This window comes from Kogia breviceps, chromosome 6 (assembly GCF_026419965.1).
Source record: "Kogia breviceps isolate mKogBre1 chromosome 6, mKogBre1 haplotype 1, whole genome shotgun sequence".
In the NCBI taxonomy this organism is placed as follows: domain Eukaryota; kingdom Metazoa; phylum Chordata; class Mammalia; order Artiodactyla; family Physeteridae; genus Kogia; species Kogia breviceps.
In genome coordinates this window covers 53,890,029-53,907,553 of record NC_081315.1, presented here as the reverse complement: position 1 = coordinate 53,907,553, position 17,525 = coordinate 53,890,029, and the positions used below count along the sequence as shown (strand labels likewise).

Here is a 17,525-nt window from a genome sequence, read left to right as displayed (position 1 = left end):
TTATAAAATTGGAGAGGAGAAAAATATTTCTGTCCTCTGCAGAATTACAAAATATCTCAATCTAATAAAAAGCAACCAGCTTAAATATTTAAACTATCAAAGCAAAGAAGAAATTAAGTGGATGGGAAGGGAAATTCAAATAACCATCTAATAAATCTATTATACACATACTCTTTATGAAGGATGGTACCATATTAGTTATTAAGAGAGTCATAATCATTCAGACACCAACAGTGAGAAGCTAGTTAATTTACAGGGGAAAAAAATGAACTGGGTTCCTCTGAAGCCCCAGAGGATATTTGGTTTTCACTTTGCGGGGACTGCAGCTGCTCCTAAATTAACCGGGGGAAAGGCTGTGAGCCTGCAAAGCAGTTCTCAATGGATGGAACTGTTATAAAAAGACAACTACAGCAGCAGGCCCTCTGTGGGTTCTCAATAAATATTAATTCAGGATGTCAATTCCTCGCATGATCGCCGTGCTTGGAAAATGCTAAACAACAGTGTAAAAACGCATTTATTCTAGATGAAGAAAAAGTGTGTCAGACAAATATGTGTCTTTGGCAGTATGAAAAGGCACAAAATACTATGAAAATTTTAAAATTTGATCCCCGTCCCCCATAGCCAATGCTATACAGCACTATAAAAGACATAAGCATTAATATCAATACAGCAATTATAATACACTGTATTTTGAATCAATAATACCCACTATAATTATAATTCAATAAAAGGAAAGTCTGATTTAGACTCCAGGATTTTAATGCCATAAGTTAGAGAAATTCAGGGAACAAAGAAGGGAATTGGATTGGGCAATTTATCTAGGAGGGACTTAGAGCTCGCCAGTGAAAGTCTACTAGAAAAAAAAAAATTGTTTTTCCAAGCAGGGAACAGAGGGGAGTAGGCCTAATCAAGTGGTTCAGCAGGGAAGCTAAGGAGACTTTAGCAGTCATGGGCCTCTTCCTCTCTTCTGCCTCAAACTGAGCCATAGAACAAAAGACCCAAATGCGTGAGCGCCAGAAGCAAATGCGTAAATCACCTGGGAGATACTATGTCCCAATCTGGTCCCTATATTCTAAGTAGAAACTGAAAATCTGGAGCTGACTCAGAGAAGGATGACCAGTGGAATAGGAGTCCAGAAATCACATCTTATACAAAATGACAGGAGGCCTAAAGAAGCTGTAGGGAGAAACTGCCTTCAAATATGTGAAATCTGTCATAGGAAAGAAAGACTAAACTTGTTCTGTGTAGCTACGAGGGCAACAGCAGACCCCGAGGACGAGGCTGTGGAAAGGCAGATTTGTGTTTCTATCAGGAATGCCTTCGGAGATGTGAAGTTCCTGTTCCGGGAAGCATTCGAGCAGCCCACAGATGAGTGCTTGTCAGAAATGAAGAGGCAACGATGGACTAGATGGTATTCAAAGTCCTAATACTAAACTTCAATGATTAAGACCCAATTGTCAAAATTTCTTGATCTTCTAATAGGGCCTTCTTGGATACATCCCCCCCAAACCATTACAATAAAGGGCTTTAAAAGGAACGTGGTTTTATAATTTACATCAAGGTACAAAATTTTAAATTTAAAAAGAACTGGTAAGTCATATGTATAAATGAGACAGTCTTGACATGGAGCAGGAGATCATTTTGTGTTCATGGATAGATTTCAATGCTGGCGACTTTTCTACGGTGCTTCTGACCAACAAGGTACCACGGTCAAAATGACTTCTGTCCACAGACTACCTCTAAGCTGCCATTAAAACCTCTCACATCACACAGCAAAAGGGACTTTGCAAACAAGCAAAACTCTCAAAAACACTTTGTCCAAACAATGCTCCCAACCTTATTTTTTCTTCGGGCTCAATTCAGGTTTGACTGTATTTTTTGTTACACATCCACAAAAACTTAAGTTTTTGTAAACTTTGTTGAATGTTGAACAGATTGTGTTGTGTTCAGAACCTAATATCCCTCTGTCATTCTTAAGAAAAGAAATATGAAAGTGAGTTTTGAATTTAAAACAAATTTGACTTAAAAAATTATTTTCCTTGGTACAAAATTACACAAGAATTTGAAAATCTGATTCCCTTTCACTGAAAGCAAAGTCATTTTCCAAATGAGCTTCAATGGCAGGATGTGGTCTGATGTTTCTGCAAGAACCAGCCAAATGTCACCCAGTATTATTAACACTAGGATGGGACAAAGAATACAGGTCCACTATTTCTTCCTCATATTTGGATACATTATTTGTTTTAATTTGATAGTTTTTACCATTCACCAAAAAAATTTCTGAGGGAAAAAGAAAACAGAGTAGGGATGTTACCTGCTTCTTGTAAAGAGTTGTTTATAAACAAAACACATCCAACATTAATAGAAATGTCACAGGCCAAAATGCCAACTAAGAATCATGGTTCCAAAAACACAGCTAATGGTAGAATCCTAAACTGTGTTTTATATGGATAAAAACTAATGTGTCACCTAACTAAAATGCTCATCGTGTTTACACTGAAATTCCTGAAGCCCTACACTTATTTCTCACCCATAAAGCCAGTTCCTCAAAGACCACCATCAATTTCCTTAGGTCACATGAAGTCACCAAAGTGTGATCCTACAGTAGACAGCAACCATGAACACAGCAGAAGGATGAAAATGAATCACCTCATTTAAAAACTCAAAACATCTAACTTATTCAACAAATACATATTAAGTGCCTACTATATTCCAGGCCCATGAATTACTTGTCTTTTTATCCTTACCATCCAGTGTTGTATCAAGCACACGTTAGACTCAAAATAATTTTTTTCAATATTGAATGAATATGCTAATTAACTATAGAATTTAGAATACTGTTATTTGTTTAAGAAGGATATCAAAGAACATTCTGCTCAAATGTCACCTAAATAAACCATCGAAGTTGCCGAAGCTATTAACGGTACCTGGAACTTACTGATCTTCTCTATGTAAATGATAATAACAACCAGGACGATATTAAAGAATCTTACCATTACATCAATTCATGGGAGTGTTAGAACTCTTACTTTTTCTAAGGGGAAGAAAAAGAGGAAATTAAGTAGATCCTTAAGAAAAACATTTTCATGCCAATTATATACATCAACCAGCCACAATGCATCTGACTATATTAAGGTATCAGTAAGTGCTACCTAATTCAGAGGCTCTGTGGCTTTATGAGTTCTACTAATCACAATCCTGTTCTACCTTTAAGCTGACTGCTTTCATTTTGCCTCTACATATTGCAGGGATGGCATCTCTGCTCCACGAGCACCACCACTCGTTGGTAGGGGGCTCTGGAAGAACATTTCCTGGTAATACCCCAGGCCATCTGTCACAGAAGATCACAGATTATGCTGTGATGCTCCTTCAGGAAGTTGTGATGCCAAAACACTGGCGAAAGACTTGAGGCCGATGTAACAGAAGAGTAAATGTATGGGATAACAGACGAATGCACCCCTCTAAAAGGGATGGGAAGCACAAAAGGGGCAGTCAGTGGGGTACTGCTATTCCACCACGTTCCACTGAGCATTAGGGCTCTCTGGAAGTGCCTGATAGACATATCAAATTCCTGATGGACAGGCTAGCAGAGACAAACTGTTCCATCTTAAGTGCTCACACTTATGGACTGCCAGAGGCTTCATGAGGGAGGGAAAGAGTGGATAACCAACCCTGGTCTAGGCAAAGGCAATGAGAGACTGAACTAGGGGAACATAAGTGTACCTATAAAGGAGAGCGATTACAGCAGGATAATCGAGGGGGCTGACGAGTTTAACTTGATAAAGAAAAACGTGGAAAGGTAAATACGATGGACATCATCTTTGATCATACCAGATCCATTTCTACTCTTTTCCACCAGGCTCTCTGCCTTGGGAGGCTGACCTGTGTGGTCTACAATAGGCTCACTTGATCTCCAGATTCCAGAAGCATTCAGCCTGGGCAGGCCATGGGGGGAAGAGAGACATCAGAGCATTGATTCCCAAAGCTATATCCTTTTGAGGTTGCCTCAGACTGGCTAAACCCCTCAATCCAAAGTCATGGGGCCTTTCAGGAAAGCTCTCTCTACCATTTTGTCTTCCGCAGGTTCCAGCAACCACTCCTTTTCCACATTCTTTGAGTGAGGGATAGTAACAGTTCCACTGCTACCAGACACTACACTGTCCCTTGTGGTTTCCCTAAACCTGATCTCACCTTTGCAAATGATGCTTTCATTAAACCCCTCAGATATCCTAATTTGAGTGTATAATTTGCTTCCTGCTGGGACTCTGACTGATACACCAAGTAGGATTTTAAGATTTTGATCTTGGGTGGCTGTGAAGAGAGGTGGTATTATTAGCTGAGGTAAGGAGTACCAGAAGAGAAGGACGTTCCACTGTGGAAAGACAACCCCACGTTTTGAATTTGCTACATGGCAATTGTGGATCAGCCACAGAGAGAGGTTGGTAGCAGCTGCAAAAGCAGACCTGGCATAAAGATGGAGAAGATAATGAACTTTTGGGAATCTGTAAGTCCTGATCATCGCTATAAGCACAAGTTGAATATAGAGAACTTATTTTAGGAGATGGAATCAGAAAACTCTTTAAAATTATAGAATACTAGAGTTTAAAGGATGTTAACTGTCATCTAGCTGGGCTCTCCCTTTATGCGTGTGGACTAAAGTCCACAGTTAGCTATCAAAGGGCTCACTGTTAGTTAATGGCAGTGCTGGCACTAGCACCTACGGCTTTTGGGTTCCTACATCTGTGCTCTTTCCATAAATTGCAGCATTTATCTCTACTTGACTGGTTTCCACTAGTCAACAAGTATTGAGTACTAGCCTGCATCCAACCTGGTGCTAATTGATGTGAAGAGTAAAATAAAAGTATAACAGTTTCCCAGCAGTTTACAGTCTTCATCGACTAACAACTCATGCAGAAGTTTGGAAATGAGAGTGCAAGATAGCAATGACTGTGTAAGTTAAAGGAGAATCGGACATTTTGTACGGCAAGGACACTGCCATCCAGTATTAGCATTTTGCAGTTTTAGAGGTTTCACGTGAATTGTTGGTGTGAGTGAGGAAGCAGTAACAGTTAGGCTTGATTACTGTCACAGTAGTCAAGGACTATCTAACTTATCATGTCTAAGCATATGTTTTAATTGTAGAATATAGTATACAAGTATAAGAATCTATAAACCTATATGCTCCTACCTATAGAGACCATCCTTTTAAATGACAGTTTAAATTAAAACATATTTTGGCAAATGAGAGGAAAAAAAGATGCTCTTATTATTCATGTATGTGTGTATGAATTTATGTATGTATTATTATTTAGCTATAAATATGAAGTGAGTAGGGGAGATGGCAGAGTGAAAGCCTACACACTTAAACATTACTCCTTAGAAATCACATATATTTTCTCCCGCCTGTTTATTTTATAATTTGGTGTAAACAATTGTAAACAATGCTGAGAACCTTCTCAATAGGAATTGTAATTAGAATGCTATCATTATTCTATTTTCACATAATTCAACATTTTTTTAACATTTCTCAATAGCATTTATCAATGTCTGAGAAATTACCTGCTTGGGCTCTTATAAGGGGCAATTTCTTTAAGTCTAAAGAGCTATTATCAATTTGGTAATTACTGCTGGGAAAAAAAGGTGATGTCTACATAAACAGTTAAAATTCATCACTATTCATCTTAAGGTTGAAATTATTTTGCCAACTACGATTTACAAGTGCTTCACAAATTTTCTACTTTTCTACCTACTACTATGCCTAAATAATATCAGACTTTGGCAAATGAAAGATATAAAAAGGGTGATGATTCCCAAAGTGTGAGCCAAAAAAAAAAAAAAGATGTTCCATGAATTAATAATTAAGAAGGAAAAACCTCAATAGAGAAGAAGAAATCATCCTCAAAGACCTCTACCCAGGAATCTGTTCTACATGTAATGTACCACTGAAGAGGTGGATCAAGTAAGCACATTTCCCAGTGCGTGAACTGGTGTTACAAGCTCAAATGTCTTCAGGGACATGCACTTAATCTGAATGTGTGAAGCAGCCAAGTCTTAGACAATAGAGAGTTGTGAGGACAATAACTACCTGCAAAGGACAGGTTCCACCGAAGCCTCCAAGTGTGTATGTGTGTGCCTGTGTGTGTTTACAAACTGTGAACTAAACAAAGAATGTCTGGGGGTTGAATTCTGCCTGTGGACCACCAGTTTGTGATGTCCATTTAAGGCAAAGTTGAACACTTCTTCCTACATTTCACTTTGAGGAAATGTTTCATTCTTTGGGCCAGCTAGCCCGGGACATTTCATTACAGCTGTGGTCTGAATGTTGCGACCCTCCAAAATCCATATGTTGAAATTCTAACCCACAGAAGATGATATTAGAAGGTGGGGCCTTAGGAAGAACATGAGTATGGAGCCTTCAGGAATGGCATTAGTGTTCCTATAAAGGACAGAGCTCCCCAGCCCTTCTACCTCCTGAGGGCACAGTGAAAAGGTGCTGGCTAGGAACCAGGAAGAGAGCTCTCACCCAACCATGCTGGCACCTGATCTTGGACTTCCTGGACTCCAGAGCTGTGAGAAACAAATTTCTGTTGTTTATAAGCCCTCCAGTCTGGTATTCTGTTATAGCCACCCAAACAGATTGAGACAATCATCAAACATTCCCTTTATTTTCCATTTTAAAAGAAATATCAGAGAGTCAAAAAATTTCCTAGCTGAAAGTGAATATATTAATTGTCAGTTTCATTTCCCAGGAATTAAGAAAAGGAACTTTATCGACTGCATCTCATGTCTTCCAAAGTTCTCCTGCTCCTTCTACACAGAACACAGGAGGAGAGATTCATGAGATTTCAGCTGTAGAGAGCAACTCATTGATAAAAATCAGGTATAATCAACATTACTGAGAAGTACTGACACCCTAAACACTGAGAACTGAACTGTAAAGCAAAGGATTAGTTTCGTTCTGCAAGTAAAAACACAAAATGCCATTAACTAAATGTTGGTCTTATCTTGTAGTCTCTCAAGGAACCACAGTTTTGACTTTGAGCTCACCTACGCATATTAATGGGAGATAGGATGTCTGCACAACTCAGCTCAATTATCTGTGTTTCCATAGTAGGGCATTCATCACTATGGGAAGGAAAGGTTGGCTCAGATGACACTCATATCTTACACCAGTACTTGTGTAACACGGCTCAAGTTTACTCCTACAGCCCATGATTCAACTACTCAATTACTCTCATGTGCAGCTGATGAACAAAGAGTTCTATGTCAAAATTTCTGATTAATATGAAAAGAGTTTGGGCTTAGGTACTTAAACACACTATGGATTTAGAAGGTCTTTTCTTGTGCATTTTTGTAGAGAATACATCCCACTTTTTTCTTTCAGTACAGTTGGAATTACAACAGTCAGAATTTAGGATAGAATTATGTGAGCAAAATCCTTGGATGGTTTTTCAAAGCTAGACTACAATTATATTAAGAATATGTATGCACATAGACACAGACTGGAAAGCAATTTTTTAAATGCACAAAATTATATTGGAAAGGTTGAATTACAGGTGCCTTTTTCATTTTTTAAAGCTGTATTATTGTTAATACAGTGGGAATTCAATGAAAATTACTTAAAGCTCAGGTACTTACCATGGTTGGAAAATAACGACTAGTTTTGAATTTTTTCAGAGCCATAGAAGAGGTGTAGGTGCCCAAGAAAAGGATGAAAGACATGAGAGTGATATCAGGAACAAAATCACAGTTGTTGCCCATGAGCTTTCCTCCATATTTCAAACACTCCTTCGTTGTCAGAAATGCCCAGTCAAAGGTAGCATTATGGTGCTGAAGAAGAAAAACAGGAAAATTTTTCTAGGGAACACTGTGCCACAACAAAAGCAGCTTTTGATACTTGATGGGCTATATACGGAATTATGCTAAGAGTCTCTGTAAAAAAGCCTGAGGCTAAACCATTGGAAGGTGACACCTGAGGAGGTGTTAATGGAATAACAAGTAAGGGGGGCCAGGAGGCTATCAACTATTGAAAATACAATGAGAATGATGTAATCCGTTACCTGGTTTGTGCTACAACCCTACAATCAACCATCTGTTCAAAAGAAACAAACCACAAAGTCTTTCCTTCCTGTGAATCTTCCTGAGAGTAAACCAAGGCACAATATCTTAAGTCTCCAAATGTGAGACTCTCTGAAACACCTTTGTTGTTCAAAAAGTAATGACTTCTGATGGGACTTCCCTGGAGGTCCAGTGGTTGAGACTCCACGCTCCCAATGCAGAGGGCACGGGTTCAACCCCTGGTTGGGGAACTAGGATCCCACAGGCTGCACTAAGCAGCCAAAAAAAGTACTGATTTCTGTAGTGCACAGATTCTTGTGCTTCAAGCTGATGGCCATAGAGTTAATGCTCTAAAGGTTATATCTGGTTAACTAATTTACCCAGCGCTTTCACAAATGAGCTATTTCTTTTCTAAATAACTATAGAGATTGGTGACTTCAGGAACTAAACTATAAAACTGTTGGAGATCTCTGCTTTTTTGAGTTGCATAACCTAATAAAATACAGCTTTTCTTGTTGACTCCAGGTCAGTGTCAAGAGAATCCATTATTGGAGAGTGCTGTGACGGGCTGTGGAGTTGGGTATGGGATCTCTATCCCTGTGTTACATGGCCTCAAGCTCATAGGTCAACTTTCAAATTTTCTTCTGGCTCATTAACTGCTGTCATATTGTCAGTGCTGTACTTCTTGACAGCAGTGCACTCCTGTTTCTATTCACTGTTTCCAATATGCAAGAGAATCCTTTTGCTAGCATAGTGGATAAGGCCTGGGCACCCATCTTCCAGCTGCTGAGTTTTAGCTGCTACCAGCTCACAGCTGTCTCCTTCTCTAGAAAACTGCCTTTTGCTGCTTAAGAGCAGCCTCACCTGGAAGGTTATGCCCTCTTGCAGCCAGTTACTGACCAATGCTAATGGGGTGCTACTGTCTGAACATCTGGGCTCCCCTAAAATTCATATGCTGAAACTTCATCCCCTATGTGATGGTATTTGGAGGCAGGGCCTTTGAGAGATAATTAGGTCAAGAGGGTGGAGTCTTCATGAATGGGATTAGTGCCCTTACAAAAGAGACCCCAGAGTGCTCCTTGTTCCTTCTGTCACATGAGGACACAATGAGAAGACTGTCTAGAACCAGGAAGCAGACCTTAACCAGACACTGAATCTGCCGGTGCCGTGATGTTGGATCTTCTCTTAGGTGCAGGGCTAATGGGTATGTCATGTGCTAACAGAAGAATAATTGGAGAATACCTTTCAAAGAAATATAGAAAGAAAAACTTTTCCTGTCCGTTGGAGGCAAGAGTTGTCCATCACACCAACTGCATCATCGATATCCTTTACTATTCATGAATTCTCTTAATATAAGTCATTTAGTCATAAAAGAAGATCACACACATAAAAGAAGAATCTCTGGCCAGAAAGAGTTCATAATTTTATAGAGCTCAAAAGGTAAAATTCTTACATAAGTCAGGAAAAAAAAACCCCCAAACTCTAGATCTTTCCCTGAAATATTAGTTTCAACTTGTAAACAGCTGAATTGCACAATTATTCTTTTGTTAAAGTCTGTTTCTGAGAGGTGATTAATCACATCTCATTTTGTTTTTCAGATTTCTGCATATGGATATTTTTTGCATAATACCTTTAAAGTTTAGAGGTCATAACAGGTAACAGATTTCTTTGTTTTAAAACCAGCAAAAATTTACCATAATTTCACTTTAATTTCAGCACTTTAATATCAGCAGAATCCTTCTTTATAGCTGCAGCTCCCAGAAGAGGTAACCGCATTAAAACAATCCCAACAGGCAGTTTTATTGATTTTCTTACAGAGATTCAGGTTGAGGTGAAAACTATACAGATGTGCATGACAGACATGGTTTCTTGTTTACATCAACTTAAAATGCCAATAACACATTTTTGTATGCCTCAAATGATTCTTTGTATCATTGTACAGAAATTTTAGCCTTCAACACCATCTTTCACTTAGGGCTTCAGTATAAAAACTTTAGACAGCATGTATTTATCCCAGTATCTTAACACACAGTTTTCCACTCCCATAAAACAAACTCTAGCTAAAAATAATTCTAGTCAAATATCACTGAAAAGACATGTATATTATTTGTGGTATTTCAGTGTTATTATTCCGCATAAGCTGGTATCAATGAATGTTAATTCTGTAAAACTTCAGGCAAAATCCATATCATAAACTAAACATTAAGACCAAGCATGACTCATTATTAATGATGTATATAAGTAAAGATGAAAAGTAGTGTTAGATAATTAGCTTATGATTTAATCATCACATATATCAATTTATACAATTTTTACTATAACATATCTCATTTTGTTATCTATGAAACAGATACTTCTGCGTAGAAATAACATCTTTTGCTTCAGAGATCAATTTTGCCTTACCTAAGTAAACATTAAAAACAACAAAAACTGCGCTGATACAAGTTGCCACTTGCTAGAAGCTAATGGTTTTTAAATTTTTATGATCAGTGAAACATGTTTTTCATGTAAAATTTACCCAGGACCCCAATAATTAAAACGGACAAAACTGAGCTATTCTGCCTTTACATGGTTAGGAGGCCTTGAGTCTCTCTGTTTCTCAACATCCCCGCCTAACACAAAGCAGCTCCTGACTCACCTCTCTGGAATCCTAGCTCAGTCTGAGAGGAGTTTGAGATTAACAGATACACCCTACTATATTTAAAATAGATAAACAACAAGGACCTACTGTATAGCACAGGGAACTATATTCAGTATCTTGTAATAGCCTATAATGGAAAAGAATCTGAAAAAGAATAGATTTGTATACATATGTATAACTGAATCACTTTGCTGAATACCTGAAACTAACAAAACACTGTAAATTGACTGTACTTCAATTTAAAAAATTGTCATCATCTTCACAGACAGCACTCTTTGCTCCAAGCTGTGCTCTTTTCACACCGAGTTCTCTAATGACAGGTTAGGGGCATGTGACATGAAGTAAGGATGAGAATGGAGAAAGGTCCAGATAGGTCAATTTATTCCACTGATTGGTACAATTATTCAACTAATCATTTTGAGCTCCATTCTGGGCTGGATGCTGATACAGAGAAGTTCTAAGTGTAGCTTCTGCATTCAATAAACTTAGATCTACTCCATGTTCGTGGACACAAGAAGTTTTCTATGTAGGCAGGCTTAGGTCAGCAGCTTTAAAGCAAAGCAGGTGAACCCTGGAGGGAGGCCGGTGCTATGCAGAATTATCTATCCACCTATCTGTTTATCTATCTACCCATCTCTTATTAAAAGTTATCTAAAATTACCATGAGTAGTTTAATCTAGGACTCAGTAAACAACATTTCACTGTCCAAATACAACCTACTACTTGTTTCTGTAAATAAAGTTTTATTGAAACACTGCCATGCTCATTCATTTACACACTGTTCATGGTTGCTTTTTGCTACAGCTGCAGTGTTGAATAATTTCAACAGAGACTGACGCACAAATCCTAAAATATTTACTATCTGGTTCTTCAAAGAAAAAGTGTGCCTACCATGGTTTAATCTCTTGTCTAGGACTCTTATGTTACTTAACATTATTCTACTAAATAAAAATCTCATGATTTCATCAGAACAGTACATTATACATTTTTGTTTGGCAGCCCTTTACACTTATTATTTCATGAATAGTGTTTGTGATGCTGGTTGATTCACTGTAAATAATTCTGGTTTTGATCATTTGTAATTCAGTCATAGGATAAGCAAAAAGATGTAAATAATTCTTCTTTAGTTCATGGAAATACTGAACATGTATCAAAGCAGCCGACTGGGAAAATACTCTCATGGGTTTCAATCTCAACTCTATCACCACTCACTTGGAACCACTTTCCTGTGCAACTACAAGTAGGACTTCTTACTTAAACAGCTGTAAAAGAGTACCATGAAGATCACTGTGATCCTAACTTTGGAAAATGCTCTAAAGTGAATAGTATCCTTCACATGAAAACCACTCTGTTTACAGTTCAGTAAGTCATCGTGGAAAATGTACAACCAAATAACACTGGTTCCTGAAAGAAGGCAATACTGTGTTGGATACATCCAGCGTAGATGTCAAGTGACATAAAGAAGAAAGAACTCCCTCAATCCGCTGAAATATGTAAAACATTGTATGTACATTTATCTGGGAAGAGCGACCAAAGATTTCATTAGAACCTCAAAGGAGGCAGTGAAGCAAAGAAGCTTCAGAAGTATTGCCTTCGTGTTGTTATAACTGAGATAATTCTCTCCTCCTAATATGACATTCTCTGTGTATTTCAACCACACTCCAATTTTCATTAACTCTAAGAGCAACTTCCTGCTTTCAGGATTAACAGTGATTTCTTAACCCCTCAGCAAATGTTCTCCAATTCAAAGAAAGATTAATCATTTTGTACCTACTTCTTAGTAAACTATTCTACATCCGTACTTACATCCTCAGAGGCATGTTAAATTTAACCATGTTCAAAAACTAACTCCTAATCTTCCTCAAACCTGCTCCCCCTAGGGTCTTGCCCATTTCTGTTAATAGCAACTTTATCCTCATCGATTCCAAGAATAGAAAACCTTGAAGTCATTGTTAATTCTTTTCTTTCTTGCAAGTCACATTATGGTGAAGACTTTATATTAAAATACATCACATCTCACCCATAAATATGGCTACCACTCTTGTTCAAGAGACCATTGTCTCCTCTGAGCTTAATGCAGGAGACTTTTTTATCTTGCCATTCTGTCCTTTACTCCTTATAGGTGATTCTCATTTCTCTATGGCTTTGATCTTTATTCCTCAAAAGTCTATGCACAGGATTTAAGTGATTAAATCAGAACTTTAATAACAAGACAGTTGGGAATATAATCTCAGAAGTCCTCTTTGCCTCACAGCACATGATCTCTAATTCTCATGATGTTTCTAACCTTCTATTGCAAGCACACTGTAGCTCCCTTCAGTGAGACCATCAGTGTTATAAGGTGCAAATGCTCAGAGAGATGTCCAATGGGTCTGGTGACCTGCATCTAGGAGAGATGTCAAGTTTGGAGACATCAACTAAGGAGTCAGCTGCAAAGAGCTGATCACTGGAGTAATAAAATTTAATGAAACTACAAAGGGGAAGTGTACTAGAAGAAATGAGTGTAAAACATCTAGGGTACCTGCAATGGAAGTAAAAACACCACAAAAGACTTTGAGAGTGATGGGTAAAAGGAAAAGTACAATCACAATGTTGAAAATCAAAGGACGAGAAAATAGTAATATGTGGGGGAGGGTTGATAAGGGTCTAATGTTGCAGAAATGATAATGAGGGATGAAGACTGAACCAAACCCACTGATTTATTTTTAGTGCTTTTTTTGGTGACTAGAATATTTTTGGTAATTTCTTGAGGGGAGTTCAAATAAGGGAAATGAGTTGAGAAATATGTGAGGATGAAAAACTGAAATGGCAATTCCAGGCAATTTTTAAGAAATACAGTAACAAAAGGAAAGGCTAGAGCATGCGAGCATTACAGGATCAAGGCAAGTTCTTTAGGGCTGGCGAAGACTTTTGAGATGCTTGTGGTGGATGAGAAAGAACCCGGTTATGAGTATGGAAGGAAAAAGGGGGTGCTGGGAAAAACAAGAATGGAGGGAGGAAAGTGAAAGATTAAGATGCAGAGAGAGAAAGGGAGATTGACAAAGATTTGGCCTCTTTGGACAGGATGGGTAAAAAGCCAGAAATGACAAAAGTATAACACCTGCAGACCAAAGGGACTGTGTATCACCAAAAAATAAGAAAGAAGAGCAATGACAGGGGCAGAATTCAATTTAGGATACAGCAGGCACCAAAAGAAATGTTTGTTAATTGAATGAATGAAATCACTCATCAAGACACAAATATTTGACATATTTAAGGAAGATATCTATCAGTGTATCTACTCTTTCTATCTCGAGAACAAAACTAAATTAAAAAAAATGTTCAATTTAGATCGTCAGGTAAAATCCAGTATTCCCAGTTACATATGAATTTCAAATCAACAGTGAATAATATTTTTAGTATAAGTATGTCCTATGTAACATGTAGGACATACTTACACTAAAAAAAGTGTTCATTATTTATCTGAAATTCAAATGTAACTGGGACCGTATTTTTTTTTTTTCTAACTCTGGTGATGCTATTTCAATTAGATATAGGCTATTTTGAGTAACAAAAGAGAAAGTAGAAAAATGTGGCCAAAAGAAAACAGAAAATGCACTGGGCCCCAATTACATGGCTAACTAAGATAAGCTTTAAGGGAGCAATAAAGAAGAATAAAAACAACAACTTTTAAAAGTTTTATTGGAGAAATAAAGTATGTCCACTTAAATATTAACTAATAATTCAAGGCAGCAAAGGCAAGTGTCTAAATGAATGGTACAAAGATGATTAGATCAGAAGAGGGACTGATTCATTCCACCGAGCACAGGGAAAACAAAAGTTAAACTGCACCTTGAGAAAAGAACTGGTCTTTGTGGAACTCTCATACTCAAAAGGCAGTAGGAAGAAGTGTGGCAGGACAACAAAACTAGAAAGGAATGACAGAGAGAGTAACAAAAGCCAATGAAAAGGGGAATAAAAGTGACAAACTTTGGGTATAGGGGCTTCCGTGGCGGCGCAGTGGTTGAGAGTCTGCCTGCCGATGCAGGGGACACGGGCTCGTGCCCCGGTCCGGGAAGATCCCACTTGCCGTGGAGCGGCTGGGCCCGTGAGCCTGTGCGTCCGGAGCCTGTGCTCCGCAACGGGAGAGGCCACAACAGTGAGAGGCCCGCGTACCGCAAAAAAAAAAAAAAAAAAAAAAAAAAGTGACAAACTTTGGGTGTATATTTCTTTCTGCATTGGCAGAAACAAAGAGGTAAAGCATTAGATGGAGAGACACCATGAGCAAAGATGTGGATTCGGGGACATATGATGCTTCATTCACTCATCCGGACCAGAGCAGAGTGTCTGTGTAAATGGGTAGTGAGAAAAAAGGTGCAAAAGAAATGGGACCAAGTTGCTGAGGGTCTTAACTGAGGCCAATCTCATGAAAAGAGGTTTCAACCTATTTTTATGGATCTCATTTTCTAGAGGATGACCCTGTTTGTATTGAGTGAATGTTTATAAATCTTAAAAGTAAAATGTATACTGAAGGATTAATTTTAAAATTTAAAACACCATAGTAGGCCTCCACAAAGACAAAAGTGGGGGATATATGAGAGACAGCGGGAAAAATTTTGACAGTCATTGAAGCTAGGTGATGTGTACATATGAGGATTTATTGTACTATTCTATTTTAGTGCATGTTTTAAATTTTCCATAATTTTTTTTTTTTTTTTTTGTGCAGTATGCGGGCCTCTCACTGTTGTGGCCTCTCCCGTTGCGGAGCACAGGCTCCGGACGCGCAGGCTCAGCGGCCATGGCTCACGGGCTTAGTTGCTCCGCGGCATGTGGGATCTTCCCGGACCAGGGCACGAACCCGTGTCTCCTGCATCGGCAGGCGGATTCTCAACCACTGCGCCACCAGGGAAGCCCCATAATATTTTTAAAAGTAGGAACAAGTACTCTTTAAGGAGATTTAAGGGCAGAATAGTTTTTGCACTTCACTTTCTTAATGAGAGAAAATCACAAGGATGCTACGCACAAGAAGATTAATATGACATTCCATTTCCCATGAAAATGAACGTTAGCTCCTAGATTCACCCTGAAGGTACACCAAGTCAAAGCACTTTTACTTCCATGTCTGACTGCCAAGCGGTGTTTATGAGACTGTAACAGGCCTTAGGCCCATGATTAACAGCATCTCCATGTAGACTATCATGATATGCTTCATTGGGTTATATAATAAGCAAAAAAATTCAAAAATAAAAATTAAAGAGTCTACATTGCTCTCTTTGAGTATCAACTGGTAAAATATAAGCCTTTAAACACACACACATGTATATTTATATATAAATATATCTATAAATGAGGGTAATGCTACAAATAAAAGTCTCAAGGTTAAGTGGTTAATGTACTCATTTAGGACTTTTTTCCCCGCAGTGGGTAAGCCAGACTTGCAGTGATCTGCAATCTTACTTTATGGTCTACAGGATGTATGTGAGCTGCGACTGTAGTTATATACACTGTTGTGAAATACCAAAACTAATTGGTTGTTTACTTATGATTAAGATATAGAAAGTTACAGGAGACTGTTAGTTGTCCCAACCTAACAACAAAAGCAAGCAGGATAAGCTATAAAATCATAGTTTAAAAAACTACAGCCAGTGAGATGAGGATGCAAAGAAACCTAAATAAACTAAATTCCAAAGTTACAAGACCTTCATAGGAGAGAAGAGATCCATGACTGCCTCATCCCTGGCAGAGCAGCAGGTGGAAGATAAATGTACTGTAGATGGAGGGATGGAGAAATAAGCCAAATCTTTAATGAATTTTTAATGGTTGCCTGTAGTCTGGGGTGACACGTTGGAATTCTGTGGAGCCTCAGGTGTCGACAAAGCCTGCGTCCGTCCACCCATCAAATTTTCTAATAGTCTTTGTCAAGTGCACAGATAGTTCATAAAGGCCTGGAGATTCAACAGAAGAGCTGAGAGAAACCCCTCTTAGACACAGAGTCTCCTCTCCATCAAATGCAAGAATGCCACTTTCCTAAGATGGGAAGCAGGGCAGGAGAGCAGAGAGAAACCCCTCCATGGCATTCAGCCACTTCTGAAAGGGCTAAGGCATCTGCCTTCTGAAGGTGGCGGGGGGGGCGGGGGCGTGCAGAGCAGTTTGGCAAAGAAAGATCTCCCAAGACTCAAAAAGCTGGGGCATAAAACAGGAAATAAAGCATTTCATAGCACTTTCTGGAATGATGGAAATGTTCTATATCTTGTTTGGTGTGGTGGTTACATGAGGTAAAAACTTGTCAAAACTCATTGCAATGAGCACATAAGAACTGTGTCTTTCAAGGTATGACTCAGTTTAATAAAAAACGAAAACAAAAAGGAATCTAACATGAAACACAAATACTAACCAGTCCATTCTATCACGTCTTCATTAGATTTTGAAATCTGTTCTCTCCCTGTAAGAGCTGGTAAGTGGAAGCCAGCAAATCTCAACACTAATTGCTTAGATACAGTGTGGATAAGCTGTGGCTGGTCTCAAAGATTTACAGAGCCCTTTTAAAGAGCTTTGTTTTGCAGGCTGAAGGGATATTCCAAGTGAGAAATCAATGCGAAAACTGATGAAGGTGAGAAGATTTAAAGACACAATGATTCCAACAATAAATGCAAATAATGGAAAATCTGGCTTTTTATCTTGAAGGGTGGTTATTCTTGAGTTCTAACTTCTGTCTAAATGCTCTCATGCTTCGTTTTTCCTGCTCTTTCCCCCAGAAGACAAACCCATACCACAAGGAAGAAGAAAGCTTGTTTTCATGATAATGAAGCTGAAAAGAAAAGGCCTTCCTTCCTCTGATAGGATGTTC

At 38.5% G+C, this 17,525-nt stretch overlaps 1 protein-coding gene across 6 annotated transcripts in view; it reads right to left on the bottom strand.

The window, feature by feature from the left end:
• Window positions 1–17,525, bottom strand: part of SLC4A4 (solute carrier family 4 member 4) — a 354,105-nt gene that overhangs the window by 48,850 nt on the left and 287,730 nt on the right. For all 6 annotated transcript variants that reach the window (XM_067035812.1, XM_059067191.2, XM_059067198.2 and 3 more), the window contains exon 16: window positions 7,639–7,830. In XM_067035812.1, coding sequence (XP_066891913.1) covers window positions 7,639–7,830 — 192 coding nt within the window. The remainder of the gene's footprint in view (window positions 1–7,638; window positions 7,831–17,525) is intronic.